The 21,535-nt window shown below is 48.8% G+C and overlaps 1 protein-coding gene across 2 annotated transcripts; it reads left to right on the forward strand.

Moving 5' to 3' along the window:
- The first annotated feature begins 748 nt into the window (after positions 1 to 748).
- On the forward strand, positions 749 to 12,690 carry LOC310746078 (zinc finger protein 746-like). Of its 2 annotated transcripts, none has more exons than XM_083579780.1 (6): positions 749 to 931; positions 6,658 to 7,050; positions 8,269 to 8,395; positions 9,201 to 9,296; positions 10,817 to 10,930; positions 11,486 to 12,690. In XM_083579780.1, the coding sequence occupies exons 1-6, from the start codon at positions 902 to 904 to the stop codon at positions 12,409 to 12,411; spliced, it is 1,686 nt and encodes a 561-aa protein (XP_083435906.1). In that variant the 5' UTR covers positions 749 to 901; the 3' UTR covers positions 12,412 to 12,690. The 2 variants fall into 2 exon arrangements, with proteins under 2 accessions (XP_083435906.1, XP_083435907.1); XM_083579781.1 differs by having other exon boundaries at positions 6,661 to 7,050.
- The last annotated feature ends 8,845 nt before the right edge of the window (positions 12,691 to 21,535 follow it).

Below are 21,535 nucleotides of genomic sequence, written 5' to 3' on the forward strand. Positions count from 1 at the left end.
TGACATCTGGTGGGAGGGTGTTTCACAGGGCGGGCGCCACCACCGAGAAGGCCCTCTGCCTGGTTCCCTGTAAGCTCGCTTCTCGCAGCGAGGGAACCACCAGAAGGCCCTCAGAGCTGGACCTCAGTGTTTCCTGCTGCGTGGAGTTCCCCAAGTAAACAGTCCTTTTCCTTATTGGGTTAGCACGAGAGAGCCAGTATGGTTCGAGTGAACCTGCTCGATTTGAACCGACCTGGACCCTGCGATTGTCATCTGAGGCCCCTCTCCCTGAGAGGTCCGGAGGGTGGCAACACGAGGACAGGGCCTTTTCTGCAGTGGCTCCCCGTTTGGAGAATGCTCTCCTCAGGGAGGCTTACCTTCATTCCTCTTTCAACCAGGCCGTGGCTGGTTAGCCTTTGTTTTCTTTATTAAATTTATATACCGCCCTATATATACCTGGGGTTCACAGAATAAAATCAAGATATAAAAGCAGAAAATACATAATAAAAACAACCACCCAACAGTCCCCTCCCCCCCCCCCCCGCGCTGGACCTCAGGGTCCAGGTAGAAAGCCAGGGCGCACCCCTCCCGAGCATGTGCAGAGTGCTTCCCCCTCCCGGGGCCACTGGGGCTGGCTGATCCCCTTCCCGACCCAGGTGGGGACTGCGTCTGCGCTGCCTCCCGCAGGAGGATGGATGGATGGATGGATGGATGGAGGCGACCGGGCGCCGCCTGGCTTCGTCGCTCCTGCCTTTGCTGCGGGTGCGCGGCTCCTCCTCTTCCCTTCTGCCCCCGGCGGACGGCGGACCCCTCTCCGCCTTCCTCCGCCTTCTGATTCCGGGGCTTCCCTCCTCCCTCCCTTCCCTCCTTCCTTCTTTCCGGCGGCTTCTCCGGACGGATCCAGCCCACCTGCCCGTTTGCGATGGCCGCTGAATGGGATCCTTCTGCGCAGGTAGGGCGGGGAGGAAGGGGTTAATTTTCCTTGCAAATAAGAGGATCGCGGGATTTTTTTTTCGGGGGGGGGGAGAGAAAAAAAAGGCTCCGGGGCTCAAGGTTTGCGGGGAAATCCCGCGCCCCGCCCTCCATTCCTGGATTGCAAGGGGCAAGGGCGCGCGCGCTCTGCACGACCCCAGAGGCACACGCGTTTTGGGGGGACGATCCGGGAGAGGAGGTCTTCCCTGCGTTGCCACCACCCCTCTCTCCGTTCCCTTGGTGTAGGGCAGGCACCCCCAAACTCTGCCCTCCAGCATAGCTGTCAACGTTTCCCTTTTTTCAAGGGTAATTATTATTATTATTATTATTATTATTATTATTATTATTATTAATTTATACCCCGCCCATCTGGCTGAGCCTCCCCAGCCACTCTGGGCGGCTCCCAACCCAGTGTTAAAAACAGTACAGCGTTAAATATTAAAAACTTCCCTAAACAAATTACCTTATTCCGAATAGGATGCCCTGCAAGAAAAGGGAAAAGTTGACAGCTATGCCATCCAGCTGATTTGGGACTACAGTTCCCATCATCCCTGACTGCTGGTCCTGTTAGCTAGGGATGATGGGAGTTGTAGTCCCAAAACAGCTGGAGGGCAGAGTTTGGGGGTGCCTGGTGTAGGGGCTCCCGAAAGCTGGGGGTTGTTTTTGCGCTTTCTGTGGAGCATGCACAAAGCGCCGGCTGGTTGGTGACTTGGGTGGCTGCTGGCGGCTCCTGGGCAGGGGCTGCGAGTGGGGGTTCCTTTTTGCAGGGGGCACTCGTTTTCTCCCCATCCTTCTCCTCGGCACGGAAACTGCAGACACTCAAGCGCTGCAAATTGTGCAAATTCTACGTTTACGTCTTCCAAGGCAATTCTTCCATGGTGGCATGCATAATTCTCCTCCTCTCCAGTTTGGAAGCTGCCCAGAGTGGCTCGGGAAATAATAATAATAATAATAATAATAATAATAATAATAATAATAATATAATATAGTTTATCCTCACAACAATCCTGGGAGGTAGGCTTGGCCAAGAGGCGGTCTGTCCATGATCAAGCGTCATAGCTGAGCGGAGATTCGAACCCTGGTCTCGCAGGTCATAGCACAGTATTGCAACCACCGAACCACACTGGCTTTCGCATGCACAGAGAACGCTTTATTCCAGTCCATGGACCCAAAATACACAGTACAAACACTGGGTTTTGCTATATACACAACCAACAGTATAATTTAAGGTAAAGGGACCCCTGACCATTAGGTCCAGTCATGGCCGACTCTGGGGTTGCGGCGCTCATCTCGCTTTATTGGCCGAGGGAGCCGGCGTACAGCTTCCGGGTCATGTGGCCAGCAGTACTAAGCCGCTTCTGGCAAACCAGAGCAGCGCACGGAAACGCCATTTACCTTCCCGCCGGAGCGGTACCTATTTATCTACTTGCACTTGGATGTGCTTTCAAACTGCTAGGTTGGCAGGTGCAGGGACCGAGCAACGGGAGCTCATCCCATCGCAGGGATTCGAACCGCCGACCTTCTGATCGGCAAGCCCTAGGCTCTGTGGTTTAACCCACAGCACCACCCGTGTCCCTCAGACAGTATAATTTAGAGGTCACTTAATCTGCTATCCTATAGACACACTTACCTGGGAGTAAGCCCTACTGAACTCTTTGGATGTGGCTCCTGAGTAGCCGTGACCGTAGAGTTATATTGCCAGAGAAAATGCACTTTTCAAAAGGGAAGCACCAGAACAAATTTTGCCTCCTCTCCTGCAATTAGAAACGGGCTCTCGTCCATAAGTGTAGCAACAAAAACTAACAGCTGGTTTTTATTTACAGTATTTATTTTGCAAGGTTTATATACCACTTGATTGTAACTGCTCAAAGAAACAATAAAACATTGACATTTCAGTGAATAACAGTTTAAAAAAACAGCTATTTAAAGCATTCAAACGAATGATAATGAAAATCAGCAAGAAACTAAAAACTAGATTATAGGCACTGTCAACATTGCACATGTCTGGATAGGCCGGCCTAGACCAAACAGCTGCCTGATTTCAATAGGCAGGGAGTTCCACAGTTCCTTGTGGGACCTTAAAGATTTTGATTTGGCTCCACTGCTCTAGGTCCCCTGCACAAAGCAGAAGAAAACCAGCTTGCTCCTTCTTCCACGTGACAGCCCTTTAAATATTCGAATTCTTAAAAGCCCGAACTCTTCTTTTTTTTAATAATTTATTTTATTAGGGTTTGTAAAGAAAAATACTAAGATTATTATCAAACATCTTTTCTTTTGTCCAAAATAAAGCATTAATTTAAAGGCAAAAGAGGGAGAGGAAAAAGGGAAGGAAGAGATAGAGAAAAGGGAATAGAAAAAGATTTAAAAGAGAGGGGAAAGTTAAGAAGATAAAGAACACTTCTGACACCCTTGATGCCCTTTTCGTAACTGTCGTTTTGTGTGTGTGCGTATGTATGTATATGTGTGTGTGTGTGTGTGTGTAACCACCAAAACACAAAACAGTGAAACCCCCCAGGCGGCTGATACATTGGGTATACAATATTCAATAATATACATAATGCATACTCAATAATTTTCAATAATAACATATTCAAATCAACCATATGTACACTTCTATATACCTTAACACTCCTCCTTCCGCAAGGTTTATTTAACATTTTTTCCATTTTTTTTATTAATTTTCCAAATTTATGACAAACACACACAAAAGAAAAAGCATATTAAAAAAGAAGAACAAACATATAAAACATCTTACTATTAAAAATCCAATTTGATTTCCATTGTTAAGTGACTTCCTCGAATCCTCCCTGAGTTTCATTCAGTCTCATTGTAGCAATTTTCCACTATCCACTTTCTAATAAAATTAACTTATTCAAATTACTATCTTCCTTCCTTTCCATAGTTTCTCAATCCATAATATTATACGATTCAACATATTTTAATCCTAGGCCAGTTTGGTACTTGCAAGTATTTCAGCTTAGGTTGTATTATAATATTTGGCTAAATATTCTGAAATTTCTTCCAATCTTCATAACTTTTAACATTTTAATTGCCCCAAATTGTTCAAACCTACTCAAATTATTCAGTATCTTCTCAAACCAATCCTCCTCTTTCTCTCTGACCTTTCATTCTACGTATCTTCACAGTCAGGTATTCTAAAATTATAATATTATTCAGATTTTTCCTCCATTACGCAACTGTCGTTTGATTCTGCCCATAGCTGTCAACTTACAGATTTGAAAATAAGGGACCAGCAGCCTCAAAAATAAGGGAACAGCAGCCAAAATAAGGGAATTTGCTTAGCTTATGAAGAAATCCGGCACTGATGGAGCCATGCTGCTTTGGCTGCCATTGACTGTGTTTTGCAGGGGGTTGGACTAGATGATCCTAAGGGTCTACAACTCCCACCAAAGAGTGGCAGACAAAGCTGATGAACAATGTCGAGATGGCAAAGCTTACAGGCAGAATTAGAAACCAGGAAGAGGACCTCTTTAATAAAGAATGGGGAAAGTTTATAATTTAGTTGAAAAGCTATTGTAAAGAGTTACCGTATTTTTCGCACCATAGGACGCAGTTTTTCCGTCTTAAAAACTAAGGGGAAAAGTCTGTGCGTCCTATGGAGCGAATGCGGGGGGGGAGGCAAGCAGGAAAAGCCCCCAAGAGCCACACACAAGCTTCGCACGGCTCTTGCGGGCTTTTCCCCAGGAGGGAGAAGGGACTGACGCGGCCAGTCAGTCCCTTCTCCCTCCTCTAGAAAAGCCTTGCGCAATCTCTCCAGCCGCGGGAGGCTGCACAAGGCTAAAGAAGCCAACTTTTTAAAAACCTCTCTATCTCTACCTCTTTTTCTTTTTTCGTCCTTTCTCCACCCCCTTATTTTCTCCACCCCCTTATTTTCCTCTGTATCAGTGTTTTTATCTAGATTAACGTTTTAGTTTGAAGGGGTCGGGATATTATAAAAATGGAAACTTTGCAGCTTTTATTTTAGTATACAATAAAAACAGATTAAACAAAACACAAGAGAAGGAACTAGCATAGAAGAAGAAGAGAAAAGGGAAAGAGGGAGGATACAAAGCCATTTACCAGAGGTAGACCTTAACCCTTGCCTCACCTGGGAGCTTCTCTGGGCAGGAATTCCCTCGGCTTAAGTGGGGTGGGGGAAGAGTGGCAGGTAGGGGGGTACCTACCTAGACAGTGAAGCCACATGTCTCTCCAATGAAAATTGGGAGTGGGCATTGTGTGAAGTGGCTGTGGATCTCCTGCCGCAGAAGTGTAGGACTGTATAGAGTTGGGAGGCCCACCCGAGGGTCATCCAGCCCAGCCCCCTCACAATGCAGGAATCACAGCTAAAGAACGCCAGGCAGATGGTCCCCCAACCGCTGCTTAAAAGCCTCCAGTGGTGGAGACCCCAAACAACTTCCGAGGTCACAGAATTGCAGGGTTGGAAGGGAACCCCAGGAGTCATCTAGTCCAGCCCCGGTGGACAGCGGGCACGATCCATCCCGTTGTGCAAGGCTAAAGATGCTGCTCAAGGCTAAAGAGGAAGCGCGCAGCCTGTCCGTTGCTCTTTGGGGCTGGGGGGGGATAATATTTTTTCCCTTGATTTCCCCCTCTAAAAACTAGGTGCGTCCTGTGGTCCGGTGCGTCCAATAGAGCGAAAAATACGGTACATACACTGGTAGGATTGACAGAAAACTTGTGGTAAAAATTTGAACTATGGATGGACAAATGATTTATAAAAATGGAGCTATGAAAGGGATGGAGAGGGGAAAATCACTACATTAAGATGCTGCACTGGTTGGAGGGGATGCTAAGCAGCATGTCGGGGCTGCCGTCGTCCTGGTGCGAGGAGTTCCATCGGCCCTTCCCAACCTGAGGGAGAGAGACTCTCGCCCACGCTGCCCACGTGCCCGGCATGAGGCGGTTGCAGCGCCACCGCGACCGCTGAAGCACCGCCCTTTTGCGTCCCTCCCCATCCCCTCCACTTCCTCCTCCCTCAGGCCGCCTCCTCAGCCGCCGCCACCTCCAGCTTCCCCTGGCAGTTTCACAAGAGAGGGGCTGCCTGCCCACCCGTCGCCACCCGTCTCCTCACGACGCGCCCCTGAGGGGGAAAAGGGAGAGACGGAGACGCGGCAGCTCATGCGCGCGCGCTCTCTCGCCGCGGAGGACCCCGAGACGCTGCTTCCCTCCCGAGCCAGGCGAGCATGAAACCCTGGAAATTTAAGGGACATCATCAATAAGGGAGGGGTGGGGTGGCGCTGTGGGTTAAACCACAGAGCCTAGGACTTGCTGATCAGAAGGTTGGTGGTTCGAATCTCCGCGACAGGGTGAGCTCCCGTTGTTTGGTCCCAGCTCCTGTCAACCTAGCAGTTGCACAAAGTGCAAGTAGATAAATAGGTACCGCTCCAGCGGGAAGGCAAACGGCGTTTCCGTGTGCTGCTCTGGTTCACCAGAAGTGGCTTAGTCCTGCTGGCCACATGACCCGGAAGCTGTACACCGGCTCCCTCGGCCAATAAAGCGAGATGAGCGCCACAACCCCAGAGTCGGCCACAACTAGACCTAATGGTCAGGGGTCCCTTTACCTTTATCAATAAGGGACAGCAGTGGGACACGGCGCTGGGATAAGGGAGTTTCCCGCCAAATAAGGGACGGTTGACAGCTATGATTCTGCCACTGCCTCTGAGTATCTTCCCTTCCTGTCTTTGCCAGCAGGGCTTGGAGTGGGGCAGGGGACCCCTGCAGCCCACCCCGGTGCACCCTTGCTTCCTCCCCAAGCGGAGCTGCGGCGATGCTGCCAGCCGCCCGGCCGCTGAGATCTCCCTCTGGACGGTGGTGGCCGCCATGCAAGCGGTGGAGAGGAAGGTGGACGTCCACGCCGGGCGGCTGCTGGCGCTGGAGCGGAGGGCGGGTCTGGCCGAGAAGAAGCTTTCCGGGACGGAGAAAGCCATGGCGGAGTTCAGCCACCACCTGGACGCGCTGGGGACCCTCATCCAGGAATACGGGCAGCTCCAGAGGAGGCTGGAGAACATGGAGAACCTGCTCAAGAACCGAAACTTCTGGATCCTTCGCCTGCCCCCAGGATCCAGGGGGGAAACTCCCAAGGTAAGCAGCAGGGATTCGCACAGAGGTAGATCTTTATCCAGGGGAAGAGCTATGTATAGCCAGAGGCTTCTGCTGATATAATCATAATTTATTATTTGAACCCTGCCCATCTGGCTGGGTTTCCCCAGCCACCCTGGGCGGCTCCCATCCGAATACAGTCATACCTTGGGTTACAGACGCTTCAGGTTGCGTTTTATCGGGTTACGGACTGCTGAATCCTGGAAGTACTGGAATGGGTTACTTCCGGGTTTTGGCGGTCGCGCATGCACAGAAGCGCTAAATCAGGCTTTTTGCATGTGCAGAAGCGCCGAATCGCAACCTGCGCGTGCGCAGACAGGTAGCTGTGGGTTACGAACGCTGCGGGTTGTGATCGTGCATCCCACATGGATCATGTTCGCAACCCAAGCATCCACTGGTGGAATAAAATTGCCAGTGGTTATTGCCAAGTTATTACAGGGATAATAATAATAATAATAATAATAATAATAATAATAATAATAATAATAATTTATACCCCGCCCATTCAGCTGAGTTTACCCAGCCACTCTGGGCAGCTCCCAACAGATTAAAAAGAGAATAAAACATCAAATATTAAAAACTTCCGTAAACAGGGCTGCCTTCAGGAGTCTTCTAAAAGTCAGATAGTTGTTTATTTCCTTGACATCTTAAGGGAGGGTGTTCCACAGGGCAGGCGCCACCACCGAGAAGGCCCTCTGCCTGGTTCCCTGTAACTTTGCTTCTCGCAGCGAGGGAACCACCAGAAGGCCCTTGGAGATGGACCTCAGTGTTTCCTGCTGCGGGGAGTTCCCCAAGTAAGCAGTCCTTTGCTTTATTGGGTTAGCACGAGAGAGGCAGTGTGGTTCGAGTGAACTATTTAGTTTAATTGAGTCAACAAAATTGATGAACTGGATCCATTCTGCCCACCCTGCCTCAGAGGGGTGTTGTGGTGATCTGGTGAAGAGAGGGGAAGGCATGTACGACCCCTGATACGAATGCAAGAAAGGGGAGGTTTTGATGTTTCATGGTGTTTTCATATTTTGCTTGGAAGCCCGCCCCCCCCCCCACGAGAGACCAGGGCAACCCAGTCAGATGGGCAGCATATAAATTAAATTGTTGTTGTGAAATAAATATTGTATTGTATAAATAAAATAATAATAATAATAATAATAATAATAATAATAATAATAATAATGATATTTATTTTACATGCCCTCCCAGGTGCCGGTGACCTTCGACGAGGTCTCTGTTTGCTTCTCGGAGGAAGAGTGGGGGAACCTGGACGAAGACCAAAGGGAGCTCTACAAGAACGTCATGAAGGGGAACTACGAATCTCTGGTCTCACTGGGTAAAGAGAACCCTAAAGCAGCAAAGCCGGTTGTCGTAAGATTCAGGGCAGGGGGAAAAAAGAAATCCTTCTTCACGCAGCACCTAGTTAAACTGTGGAACTCCCTGTCACAGGAGTCAGAAATAGTCACCAGCCTGGGAGGGCTGTACAAGAGGATTTGACAAATTCTCTTTTTTAAAAATCATTTTTATTGATTTTCCAATGATAAAAAAAATCCATGAGGGCTAGAAACTTGATTTGAGAAGGAATCCATAACCCTTAGAAACCTTAGGGTGCCCCGTTCTCTCTGAGGACCGTCATGGGATAAGTGCCGTATTTTTTGCTCCATAAGACGCACTTTTTTCCTCCTAAAAAGTAAGGGGAAATGTTTGTGCGTCTTATGGAGCGAATGTGTGGTCGGTTGCTGGCTCCCTTGCCCAGGCCTCCATTGTTGAATGTTCTGCAGACGGAGGCTGTTTATTTCCCCAGCGACATGGGACTGGCTGATTAGATTATCCGTCTGGAAACTGTAGAAACGGCTCCCTTTCCTTTCCTAAAGAAGCTGCAGAACAGTGAGTTGAACCCCATAAAAACAGGATTTTTTCCCCCTTTGCAAAGTAAGCTCAACAACTTTGAGCTGGTCCTCAAAAAACAGGGCTTTTCCCCTTTGCAAAAGAAGCTGCACAACTGTGAGCTTATAGCCCCAAAAATGGGGCTTTCCCCCTTTCCTCCTCTAAAAACTAGGTGCGTCTTATGGTCAGGTGTGTCTTATGGAGCAAAAAATACAGTAATTCTTTGGTCTTGCCTTTCTTCCCTTCCTCCTCAGATTACGCCATTGCCAAGCCTGACCTGCTGACCCGGATTGAACGTGGGCAGGAGCAGGCAGCTGAGGACGAAGAGGCTCCTAGGAGCATCAGCCCAGGTGGGTTAAGAGAGTTGGGATTTCTTCCCTCCGTGAGCTGGGAAGGGGGAGAAATCATGGAACCAATTGATTAAACCCTTATTGGTAAATCTATCTGGAGGTTCTGAAGCTTCCTATCTCAACTGTCTTCTTGAAGATGAGACAAATGATATTGCCCTGGCTGTGGCAAAATTTCTTTTGGAGGTAATAAGAATTAGAAACCAATATGTTCTGGATAGTGGGATGCGGGTGGCGCTGTGGGTTAAACCACAGAGCCTAGGACTTGCCGATCAGAAGGTCAACGGTTCGACGGTGAGCTCCCGTTATTCGGTCCCTGCTCCTGCCCACCTTGCAGTTCGAAAGCACGTCAAAGTGCAAGTAGATAAATAGGTACCGCTCCGGCGGGAAGGTAAATGGCGTTTCCGTGCGCTGCTCTGGTTCGCCAGAAGCGGCTTAGTCATGCTGGCCACCTGACCCGGAAGTTGTACGCCGGCTCCCTCGGCCAATAAAGCGAAATGAGCGCCGCAACCCCAGAGTCGGCCACGACTGGACCTAATGGTCAGTGGTCTCTTTACCTTTACCTTTATTCTCTGGATAAAATATAGTGTCTTTCTTGGAATGTTTGTATTCCTGCTGGATTTTGTTTTCGATTTTTTTTAAATTCATTTTTATTAAATTTTTCACTTTAACAAGGCAATCAAATCACATTACGATACGATATCTTTATTGTCATTGTCCCATACAGCAGTGTTCCCCAACCTTGGGCCTCCAGCTGTTTTTCGACTACAACTCCCATCATCCCTCGCTAGCAAGACCAGTAGTCAAGGATGATGGGAATTGTAGTCCAAAAACAGCTGGAGGCCCAAGGTTGGGGAACACTGCCATACAGAACAATGAAATTGAAAAATCTACATAAGACATTCAAAAACCCCTAAAAACTCTGAAACCCCATTTTAAAATACAATGTACTCCTATAGAGACTCCTTATACTGTGTTTAAAACCAGAATTGCATTTGGGTATTCCAATATATATACATATACATATACATTATACATATGCATATCAAATAATCTGAATATTCTGCCAAATTATAAATTTTTAATAGGAAATGCTCTCCCAGGGGGTGTTGCCTGGCGCCATCATTACATATCTTTAGGCTCCAGACAAAAACATTCCTTTTTCATCAGGTCATTGGCTTTTATTGTCTTTTTTTGTGTGTGTGGGATGTTTAATCTGTTTTCAAGCAGAATTGTAGTTTATATTCTTTTTTTAAAAAAAGTTGGCTCTTTTTGTTTTTCGTTTAAAACAGGCTTCCTCAAACTCGGCCCTCCAGGTGCTTTTGGCCTACAACTCCCATGATCCCTAGCCAGCAGGACCAGTGGTCAGGGATGCTGGGAATTGTAGTCTCAAAACATCTGGAGGGCCGAGGAAGCCTGGTTTAAAATATTGTAAGTTGCTTTGAGCAAAACAAAACAAAACAAAACGCGACGTATGGGGATGGGGAAATCAATTAATGCCCTTTTCCCCTCTTTGCATGCAGAATTCCCCGCACCCAGAAATGACACTGTCTCTCTTGTCCAGCGGGAAATTGTTCCTTCGATAGTGGGCGAGTGGGATTCGGGAGAAAGCGGGGCGCCCCCGGATGAAAGCCCAGGTGAGTTCCCAATGGGGGCCAGTGTGCCTCTGAAGAGGGGAATCCAGACCCACCTTGTCCCCTCTTGGCAAAATATCCCTGTGGCTGACCAACGTCCTGTGCAGGCTTAGCGCATCAGCTGGCTAGAGGCGGCAGGAGCAAATAGATGCTAATTAAAAATATGGACCGCAGCCATGTAAGACCTTGACAAAAAACATTGACCAAGGAGTGCGGGAAACCACTTTGATTAACTTGTATAGAATGCTATCGATGGCTACTAGCCAGGATCACTTTGCTCTGCCTCCACAGTCAGAGGTGGCATTGCATCTGAATCCAAGTGGTTGGAAACCGCAGGACGAGACGGGTCTTGTGTTCGAATCCTGCTTGCATCTGGTTGGCTACTGCGAGAACAGAACGCTGGACTAGGCAGGCCACAGGTTCTTACATTCTTTTGTTGCTGCAAAGTTGGGGGAAATGAATTCACCCCACACCCCGTCATCACCACTCCAGTAACAGCTGGAAAATTTGTTTTCCCAAACCCATTCCGCCTCTGATCTGGTTTCCCTCTCCCTACAGATGCCACCCTCTTTGCCCAGGTGCCCGCCAGGCCAGAGGTGAGGCCTGGGGACCTGGCGCAGTACAGCGCATTGCCAGAGGCCTTGGACCAGGCTGTCTTCCACTTCCCCGAGGAGGGCCTGGCGTGCGTGGATGGGCAGACTTCCGGTGGCAGCCTGGAGGAGCCGGCAGCGTGCGGGAGCGACTTTGCGGACTTCACCACCATCATCGTGCCCGAGGGGGCCCTCCCCGGCGAGGCCCCGTACGTCTGCGCCGACTGCGGGAAGAGCTTCCTGTACGAGGAGCAGCGCGCCCTGCACCAGCGGACGCACCCCCGAGCCTCCCCCGAAGGGAGCCCCGCCTCGAGCCTGCGGCCGGGGGGTGAGGCGTACCCCTGCCCCGAGTGCGGGCGCTGCTTCCCTCACCAGGCGAGCCTCAGCAAACACCGGCTGTGGCACTCAGGCGAGCAGCCCCACACGTGTTCCGAGTGCAACAAAAGCTTCCGCCTGAAGATCAATCTCCGTCTGCACCAGCGGAGCCACGCGGCGGCCGCGACAGGCCTGGCGGCGAAGGCGGGCTCCTACATCTGCGGCGAGTGCGGGCGTAGCTTCAACCACCACTCCAACTTCCTGCGCCACCAGATGATCCACACGGGCGAGCGGCCGTACGCCTGCGGCGAGTGTGGGAAAACCTTCATCCGCAAGGAGCACCTCGCCACCCACGGGCGGCTGCACACCGGCGAGCGGCCGTACCAGTGCCCGCTTTGCCAGAAGAGCTTCACCCGCAAGCAGCACCTCGTCGGACACCAGCGGCTCCACGAAGGCGGAGATCCCTGGCTGGACAGCCATTCGGGACAGAGGCCTCTCCGGAGCCAGTGGGGCCGGGCGAAGACGCGGGCGGAGGCCGGCGGTGCCCCCCGCCTCAGGCAGGAGCGGTTCCCCCCTTAAACACTCGCTTTGGGCACTGCCAGGGCACCCGGTGCTGGGACTTAGTGGGATGCAGGCTGGGGAAGCAGTTGTGGACTGAACCGTTGTGGTTGCCAGAAGTGGAGACGGAAAACGAAGGCTGCGGCTCGGAGAGGTTTCTGATTTTTGTTTCTTCAAAAGGGGGGAAAGAGAGATTTCTGCCGACTTTCTCGATGTTGGCTGAGGCCGAGGAAACGAAACTGGTCCTCCTTGTTTCATTTGCTAAGTCTTGGTGGTAAAGTGTCGTTCCCCAACCCGCTTGACGGCTGTCTTGGTGTCTTGCTTCAAACAATTCCTTACAGGGTTGGCACTTTCAGCACCGTGCCTTTTCTAAAAAAGTTTTGTGGGCCTCGGTTCTGAACCCTCGATCTTTCTCCCAACTCTGCAGCTGCAAAGGGGGCTGGGGAGAGCTTCGTTAACGACGAACCCCAAAATCTGGGATCGCCTCAAAATTGGCGCCAAAGCTTTGCGATCGTTCCGCAGCAAAAACGTCAAGCCATGGGTTCGAGTCCTACCCTCCAGAGCAGGAGAAGACAAGCTTGCTCCCTCTTCCGTAGCAGTTCGTAGTTAACGAATCTGCCAGGGAGGTTTGTTTCATTGTGGTGGGTGGGTGGGTGGAAGCAATGCCCCACTTTTAATTTAATTTTTAAATTCATAATGGCTAGCAACTTGAGACAATAAAACGTAACACAGGTTGTTGCTCAGCGGTACAGCTTCTGCTTTCGTTGCGGAAGGTCCCAGGTTGAGTCTGCGGTGGATTCGCCAGGTTTATTTGCAAAGGACCCCATCTGAATCCTTGGATTGCTGCTGTTGATCAGTGTGGGCCAATAGTCTGACCCTGTACAGTGGTACCTTTGGATGCGAACGGGATCCGTTCCGGAGCCCCGTTCGCATCCAGAAGCAAATGCAACCCGCACCCGCGCGTCTGTGTGTGTGCGGGTTGCGATTCACCGCTTCTGCGCATGACGTCATTTTGACTGTCTGCACATGCGCGAGCAGTGAAAGCTGGAAGCAACACGCTCCGTCACTTCCGGATCGCCACAGCACGCAACCCGAAAATACTTATCCCGAAGCTACTTCAACCCAAGGTATGACGGTATCAGGCAGCTGCCCATGTTTCTGACAAATTATTTTTAAAAGCGATTTATGAAATACGAAAACAAATAGCCAGTTTCAAAGCTATTAGCAGTAAGGCTTCAAAAACCCAATTAGGTAGTACCATAATGGCCTGAATATAAGCCCCCCAGCTGATTTCAGCAACATATGGTAGAAAGTCGCGAATGTAAACCGCTCTTAAACTTTTCAGGGTCCGAAATTGGAAAAAAGGTGTGGCTTATATTCGGGCCAATACGGTTGTTGCTGTTTAGTCGTTTAGTCGTGTCCGCCTCTTTGTGACCCCCTGGACCAGAGCACGCCAGGCACCCCTGTCCTCCACTGCCTCCCGCAGTTTGGTCGAACTCATGTTGGTAGCTTCAAGAACACTGTCCAACCATCTCATCCTCTGTCATCCCCTTCTCCTTGTGCCCTCCATCTTTCCCAACATCAGGGTCTTTTCTAGGGAGTCTTCTCTTCTCATGAGGTGGCCAAAGTCTTGGAGCCTCAGCATCAGGATCTGTCCTTCCAGGGAGCGCTCAGGGCTGATTTCCTTCAGAATGGAGAGGTTGGATCTTCTTGCAGTCCATGGGACTCTCAAGAGTCTCCTCCAGCACCAGAATTCAAAAGCATCCATTCTTCGGCCATCAGCCTTCTTGATGGTCCAGCTCTCACTTCCATACATCACTACTGGGAAAACCAGAGCTTTAACTATACGGACCTTTGTTGGCAAGGTGATGTCTCTGCTTTTTAAGATGCTGTCTAGGTTTGTCATTGCTTTTCTCCCAAGAAGCAGGCGTCTTTTAATTTCGTGACTGCTGTCACCATCTGCAGTGATCATGGAGCCCCAGAAAGTAAAATCTCTCACTGCCTCCATTTCTTCCCCTTCTACTTGCCAGGAGGTGATGGGACCAGTGGCCATGATCTTCATTTTTTTGATGTTGAGCTTCAGACCATATTTTGCGCTCTCCTCTTTCACCCTCATTAAAAGGTTCTTTAATTCCTCCTCACTTTCTGCCATCAAGGTTGTGTCATCTGCATATCTGAGGTTGTTGATATTTCTTCTGGCAATCTTAATTCCTGCTTGGGATTCATCCAGCCCAGCCTTTCGCATGATGAATTCTGCATATAAGTTAAATAAGCAGGGAGACAATTTACAGCCTTGTTGTACTCCTTTCCCAATACAGTAGTAGTTATTTATATTACTACTATTTTTATTTATTAAATTATTATACTGCCCTATCTATACCTGTAGATCTCAGGGTGGTTCACAACATAAAATTACAATATATAAAAACCCCCAGGAAAAAAACAGAAAATAAGAAAAAAAAAACAATAACCCCCCCTTCACTTCCACAACACTTTAAAAAGGAAAGTTATATGTGTGCATGAGAGTGGGTGTGAACAGGCATTCCAACAACCATTATATGTTGAGGATGCAATGCCCTTAAGTGTTATTTGAGCTATTCCTGTGCCTGGCAGAAGCAGAATAAATCCTACAAACGGTGTAGATCTTACAATACAACAAAACGACAAGACTGCTGTCACGCTGCAGTTCCCTTAGTCACCAATAGGTGGCAGCACCAACTCCAGCATAGCAGAATGGCAGGTAGGTGAGTGAGCGAGCAAGTTGTGCGGGCAGCCTAGGCAACCTGTTTAAAGGAGGGTGGGATCCACTTCGGAGAGTAATGGGGCAAAACTGCGAAGGGAGCAGGAGGGGAGGTTTGGGCGAGCCGGGAGGGGATGGGTGAGGGGGTGGATAAAGAGTGGGGGAACGGGGGTTGGCAAAGGGATTGGTGGGGTTGGCGGGCAGGGGGCAGAAGCCCCTAAAGGTAAAGGGACCCCTGACCATTACGTCCAGTCGCAGACGACTCAGGTTGTGGCGCTCATCTCGCTTTACTGGCAGAGGAAGCCGGCGTACAGCTTCCGGGTCACGTGGCCAGCATGACTAAGCCTCTTCTGGCGAACCAGAGCAGCGCACAGAAACGCCGTTTACCTTCCCGCCGGAGCGGTACCTATTTATCTACTTGCACTGGTGTGATTTCAAACTGCTGGGTTGGCAGGAGCTGGGACCGAGCAACAGGAGCTCACCCCGTCGCGGGGATTTGAACCGCCGACCTTCTGATCAGCAAGCCCTAGGCTCTGTTGTTTAGACCACAGCGCCACCCGCGTCCCTAGCACATGGCTGTTTGACTGACTTAATACATGTGCGTTTGTCTGCATAATTTAGCTGCCTTGCAGTGGATTGGACCAGATGAACTTGGGGGTCCCTTCCAAGTCCGCAGTGGTGAACTCTGCTCTGTTTGATGCAGAATCCGGCTCGCTTCGCCCCAGTTAGACCTTGGGCTCTCTCCTTAACGCCCTGCAGAATCCTAGACGCTTGTCACCCCGTTTGTTGTGGGCGGCTGAGCTCATCTCAGAATAAACAGCTCTTTTGTGAGAACGGCCTTCCTCCCAGGGACTTTCCAGCTGACTCAATGACATCCTTGTTCAGTAAGAGGAGGAGACTCAGTTGGGGTGCGGGGGGTGCCTCAAGTGCCACCCACAAACCCTTCTGGCCCCGGCAAGGGCAGGGAGATGCCTCTCTCTGGATACGGCCCACCCCGCTTGCTGGTGTTTCAGGAGCTGATCAGGGAGCCTATTTGGCCCTCTGCCCCCTTGGTTCCCCTTGGTTTGCACGACCCACTCGGGAAAACAATAACACATGCAAAACTCCACATTGCTTCAAAATCTAATTAAAATTATTTAGTTCCATTAATCCATTAAGTATACCTAAAGGAGCGTCTCCACCCCCATCGTTCTGCCCAGACGCTGAGGTCCAGCGCCGAGGGCCTTCTGGCGGTTCCCTCATTGCGAGAAGCAAAGCTACAGGAAACCAGGCAGAGGGCCTTCTCGGTGGTGGCGCCTGCCCTGTGGAACGCCCTCCCATCGGATGTCAAGGAAATAAACAACTACAGTGGTGCCTCGCAAGACGAAATTAATTTGTTCCGCGAGTCTTTTCGTCTTGCGAGGTTTTTCGTCTTGCGAAGCATGGTCAGTCGCAACTGCACCTCTTCAAGCGGTTTTAAGAAAAAGGAAACAAATGTTTTCGTCTTGCGAAGCAAGCCCATAGGGAAAATCGTCATTCGAAGCAACTCAAAAAACGAAAAACTCTTTCGTCTTGCGAGTTTTTCGTCTTCCGAGGCATTCGTCTTGCGAGGTACCACTGTATCTGACTTTTAGAAGACACCTGAAGGCAGCCCTGTTTAGGGAAGCTTTTACTGTTTGATGCATTACGGTATTTTAATATTTTGCTGGAAGCCGCCCAGAGTGGCTGGGGAAACCCAGATGGGCGGGGTATAAATTATTATTATTATTATTATTATTATTATTATTATTATTATTCCCACAAAATGGATGACTTCAGTCCAGTGGTTATCAGCTACCCAAAGTCTGATTCACCCCTCAAGTGCCCCCCCCTCGCAGAATTGGAAGGGGTCCCCAAGGGTCATCTAGTCCAGCCCCCTGCAATGCAGGGATCTCAACTAAAGCATCCATGACAGGTAGGTCACTCAACCTCTGCTGAAAAGTCTCCAAGGAAGAAGAGCTCACCACCTCCCGAGGGAGTCCGTTCCACTGTTGAACAGCTACTGACAGCAAGTTCTTTCTGATGTTGTGTCCGAATCTCCTTTCTTGTAACTTGAAGCCATGGATTCGAGTCCTACCCTCCAGAGCTGGAGAAGACAAGCATGCTCCCTCTTCCATACACAGCCTGTCAGATATTTGAAGATGGTTGCCATATCTCCTCTCAAGTCTCCTCTTTTCCAGGCTAAACATACCCAGCTCCTTCAACTGCTCCTCATCAGGCTCGGTTTCCAGACCCTTAATCATGGGTAGGCAAACTAAGGCCCCGGGGCTGGATCTGGCCCAATCGCCTTCTAAATCCGGCCCACGGACAGTCCAGGAATCAGTGTGTTTTTACATGAGTAGAATGTGTCCTTTTATTTGAAATGCATCTCTGGGTTATTTGTGGGGCATAGGAATTCGTTCATTTCCCCCTAAAAAAATATAGTCCGCCCCCCCACAAGGTCTGAGGGACAGTGGACCGGCCCCCTGCTGAAAAAGTTTGCTGACCCCTGCCCTTGATCATCTCAGTCACCTTCCTCTGCACACCTCCCAGCTTGTCAACATCCTTCGTAAAATGTGGTACCCAGAACTGGACACAGGACTCCAGGTGTGACCTGACCAAGGCAGAATAATCCCTTGATCTGAACATTATACTCCTGTTGATGCAGCCAGGAATAGCATTTGCTTTTTTTGCCACTGCATCACACTGTGGACTCGGAAAACACAGGCAGTAAAAAGTGGCTTAGTTACAGTGGTTTAAGTTCCTAAACCACTGGCAAAGGAACACAATAATATGTCTGAAGAGCCAGAGGCAACCAGCTCAGACGCCTTTACATGCTGGCTGAGCATCTCGGATAGACTGCGGAGTGTCAGGATCAAGTCCCTTTGTACCCGAGAATCGGTCCCAGACCCTGTTCAAGGGGGCTGGAGCTTGTGGCGTACCCAATTTTTGTGCCCTGTAAGTTCGAGGTCTCCTGTCTATAATTTATGTTATCTTATATTAATATTATTACAATAATATAAGAAATGATATTAAGATGCACTGTTATATATAAACTATGCAATTATAAATGATATTATTATCATTATATGCTTACTTGCATAAGCATTATATGCTTACCTTTTCCCGTGAAAGGAACGCAAGGAGGCTTGCAGATAGAATGGGAACTGCTAAAAACATAGGGGGGAAATGGTTGAAAAACAACTAGACATTAATAGAATTTGAACTATATATATTTATGAATGTAAAAGATATATAAAAAACATACCTATAGTTACAATAAAAACAGCATGGCACCAGACCTTACATTAAAAGCGGTTAAATTACACACAGATTATATTATATATTATATCTAGGAAAAACATAGAAAAGTTATTAAACACAGAATTAAAACACTATCATATATACATACATTATTTATACACACACACACACACACACACACACACACAGTGGTACCTCGGGTTAAGTACTTAATTTGTTCTGGAGGTCCATACTTAACCTGAAACTGTTCTTAACCTGAAACACCACTTTAGCCAATGGGGCCTCCTGCTGCTGCAGCGCCGCCGGAGCACAATTTCTGTTCTCATCCTGAAGCAAAGTTCTTAACCTGAAGCACTATTTCTGGGTTAGTGGAGTCTGTAACCTGAAGCGTATGTAACCCGAGGTACCACTGTATATGAGAATGAACAACAATAAAAATATTGCAGTGCATGCCTTTTCCTTAAAAACAGTCTGTTCCTAAAAGCCTGTTGGAATAAGGTCTTTGTCTGCTGTTGGAAGGACATGGAGGGAGGCAGTCTGGTTTCTTGTGGCAGGGAGTTCCAAAGTTGTCTTGGAGCAGCCACCACAGAGAGATCTCAGATCTTGGGTAGGTTTGTATGAGACTTCTTTCAGACAGCCTGGACCTAAGCTGTATAGGGTTTTATAAGTGGGATTCCCGCATTGAAGGGGTTGGACTAGATGACCCTGGAGGTCCCTACACATTCTGTGCTTATTGGAACAATAACAGCGACATGTTCCCCCTCCACCCTGTAGGGGTCGCTGCGCCGAAAAGAGCCGCCCGGCTTCTCTTGCGCAATCGACTCTGGTCACGCGGAAATTCGCTCAGCACCAAGAGGGTGGGTCAAGGACTCCGTGGGGGTAGAAGCTGCACTTCCGGCTTTCAGTTGACCCTGAGTGTATGTGTATGGGGTGGGGGGCTAAACGAAGTAAATCAAGACTTAGGAGGGGGCAGCCATTGATGGAGTGGGGTGGAGACGAGCATCTTGAGTCCCTTTTCTTTGGGGAACAGAACCTGGAGCCGGGATTACATGGGGCATATAAATATGTATAAATTATTATTATTATTATTATTATTATTATTATTATTATTATTATTAAATTTGAATACCACTCTTCATCCGTAGCACCATAACATATGGGAGGCGCCTTCAGGGAACCTGAAACACAGATTTGCCGCGCACTTAATGATACAAATAAATAAACGCAACTGCAATTTTCCCAAGGCTGCAGCTCTGTAGCACCCCTTATTTATTACATTTGTAAGATTGCCAGAAGAAATATCAACAACCTCAGATCTGCAGATGACACAACCTTGATGGCAGAAAGTGAGGAGGAATTAAAGAACCTTTTATTGAGGGTAAAAGAGGAGAGCGCAAAATATGGTCTGAAGCTCAACATCAAAAAAACGAAGATCATGGCCACTGGTCCCATCACCTCCTGGCAAATAGAAGGGGAAGAAATGGAGGCAGTGAGAGATTTTACTTTCTGGGGCTCCATGATCACTGCAGATGGTGACAGCAGTCACGAAATTAAAAGACGCCTGCTTCTTGGGAGAAGGGCAGTGACAGGCCTAGACAGCATCTTAAAAAGCAGAAACATCACCTTGCTGACAAAGGTCCGTACAGTTAAAGCCATGGTTTTCCCAGTGGTGATGTATGGAAGTGGGAGCTGGACCATAAAGAAGGCTGATCGCCAAAGAATGGATGCTTTTGAATTCTGGTGCTGGAGGAGACTCTTGAGAGTCCCATGGACTGCAAGAAGATCCAACCTCTCCATTCTGAAGGAAATCAGCCCTGAGTGCTCACTGGAAGGACAGATCCTGAAGCTGAGGCTCCAAGACTTTGGCCACCTCATGAGAAGAGAAGACTCCCTGGAAAAGACCCTGATGTTGGGAAAGATGGAGGGCACAAGGAGAAGGGGACGACAGAGGACAAGATGGTGGGACAGTGTTCTTGAAGAGACCAGCATGAGTTTGACCAAACTGTGGGAGGTAGTGGAAGACAGGAGGGCCTGGCGGGTTCTGGTCCAGGGGGTCACGAAGAGTCAGACACGACTAAACGACTAAACAACAACATGCCACTTTTTCTTCCAAGGTGCTTAAGATGGTTCACGCGGTTCTCCTGCTCCTCCCTGTTTTATCATCGCACTAACCCTGTGAGGTGGGCCAGGCTGAAAGAAGGCAGTGACTGGCCCCCTAGCCCAGGGAGCTGATGCAGGATTCGAACCCACGGCTCACCACTCTGCCCCACTGGAAGGCATGCATGCAACCCCTCCAAGCAAGCCTGGGGACGCCCCCTCCTCCCCAAAACTTGCAGCAGTCTCCAGAGGTAGTGCAATGGTCAGTGCCAGACTGGGACACTGGGAGAGACCCGGGTTTGAATCGCACCCACCCCAGCTCTAGGCTCACTGGGTGCGTGGCCTTGCGGGGGGGGGGGGAACAGTCTCAGTGGCTTCTCTCAGCCTTAACCTACCTCACAGGGTTGTTGTTAGCGAGGGTAGAATGAAGAAACCGAGGAGGAGGAGGAGGAGGAGGAGAAGAGGACCATGCCCCACAACACCTTTTGAGCTCCTTGGAGAAATAAGGGTGGGATATGAATGCAGCAAGCAAGCAGGAAATAAATAAATGAAATTGGCACGGCCGGCGGCATATAAATGCAATCAATAAATAAAAATGTAAAAAAGGCAGAAAAACCGCCTTAGATCTGCCGGACGCAGCCGATAGGTGTAAATGAAATAATAATAATTATTATTATTACTAATAATAAATAAATAAATAAATAAAACCATTGCAAGAAATAAGAAATCAGCACGGCTGCCTTAGATCTGCTGGCCGCAGCCGACGGATGTAAATGAAATAATTATTATTATTAATAATAATAATATAAATAAATAAATAAAACCACGTGCAAGAAATAAAAAAATCAGCCCGGCCGCCTTAGATTTGCTGGATGCACCTGCCTGGGGCTATTCATTCCGTTAATTTCATGTCATGAAATCCACATACCGTAGGAGGAAAATAACCCTCCAGGCTGTTTTCAGAAAAGCGAACAAACGAGTGGATAAATAAGTAAGTAAATAAATGTCGTCGCCCCTTATATCTTTTTTTTTGTGCGTAGTTATTTG

Source organism: Podarcis filfolensis (assembly GCF_964270895.1).
Source record: "Podarcis filfolensis genome assembly, chromosome: 12".
In the NCBI taxonomy this organism is placed as follows: Eukaryota; Metazoa; Chordata; class Lepidosauria; order Squamata; family Lacertidae; genus Podarcis; species Podarcis filfolensis.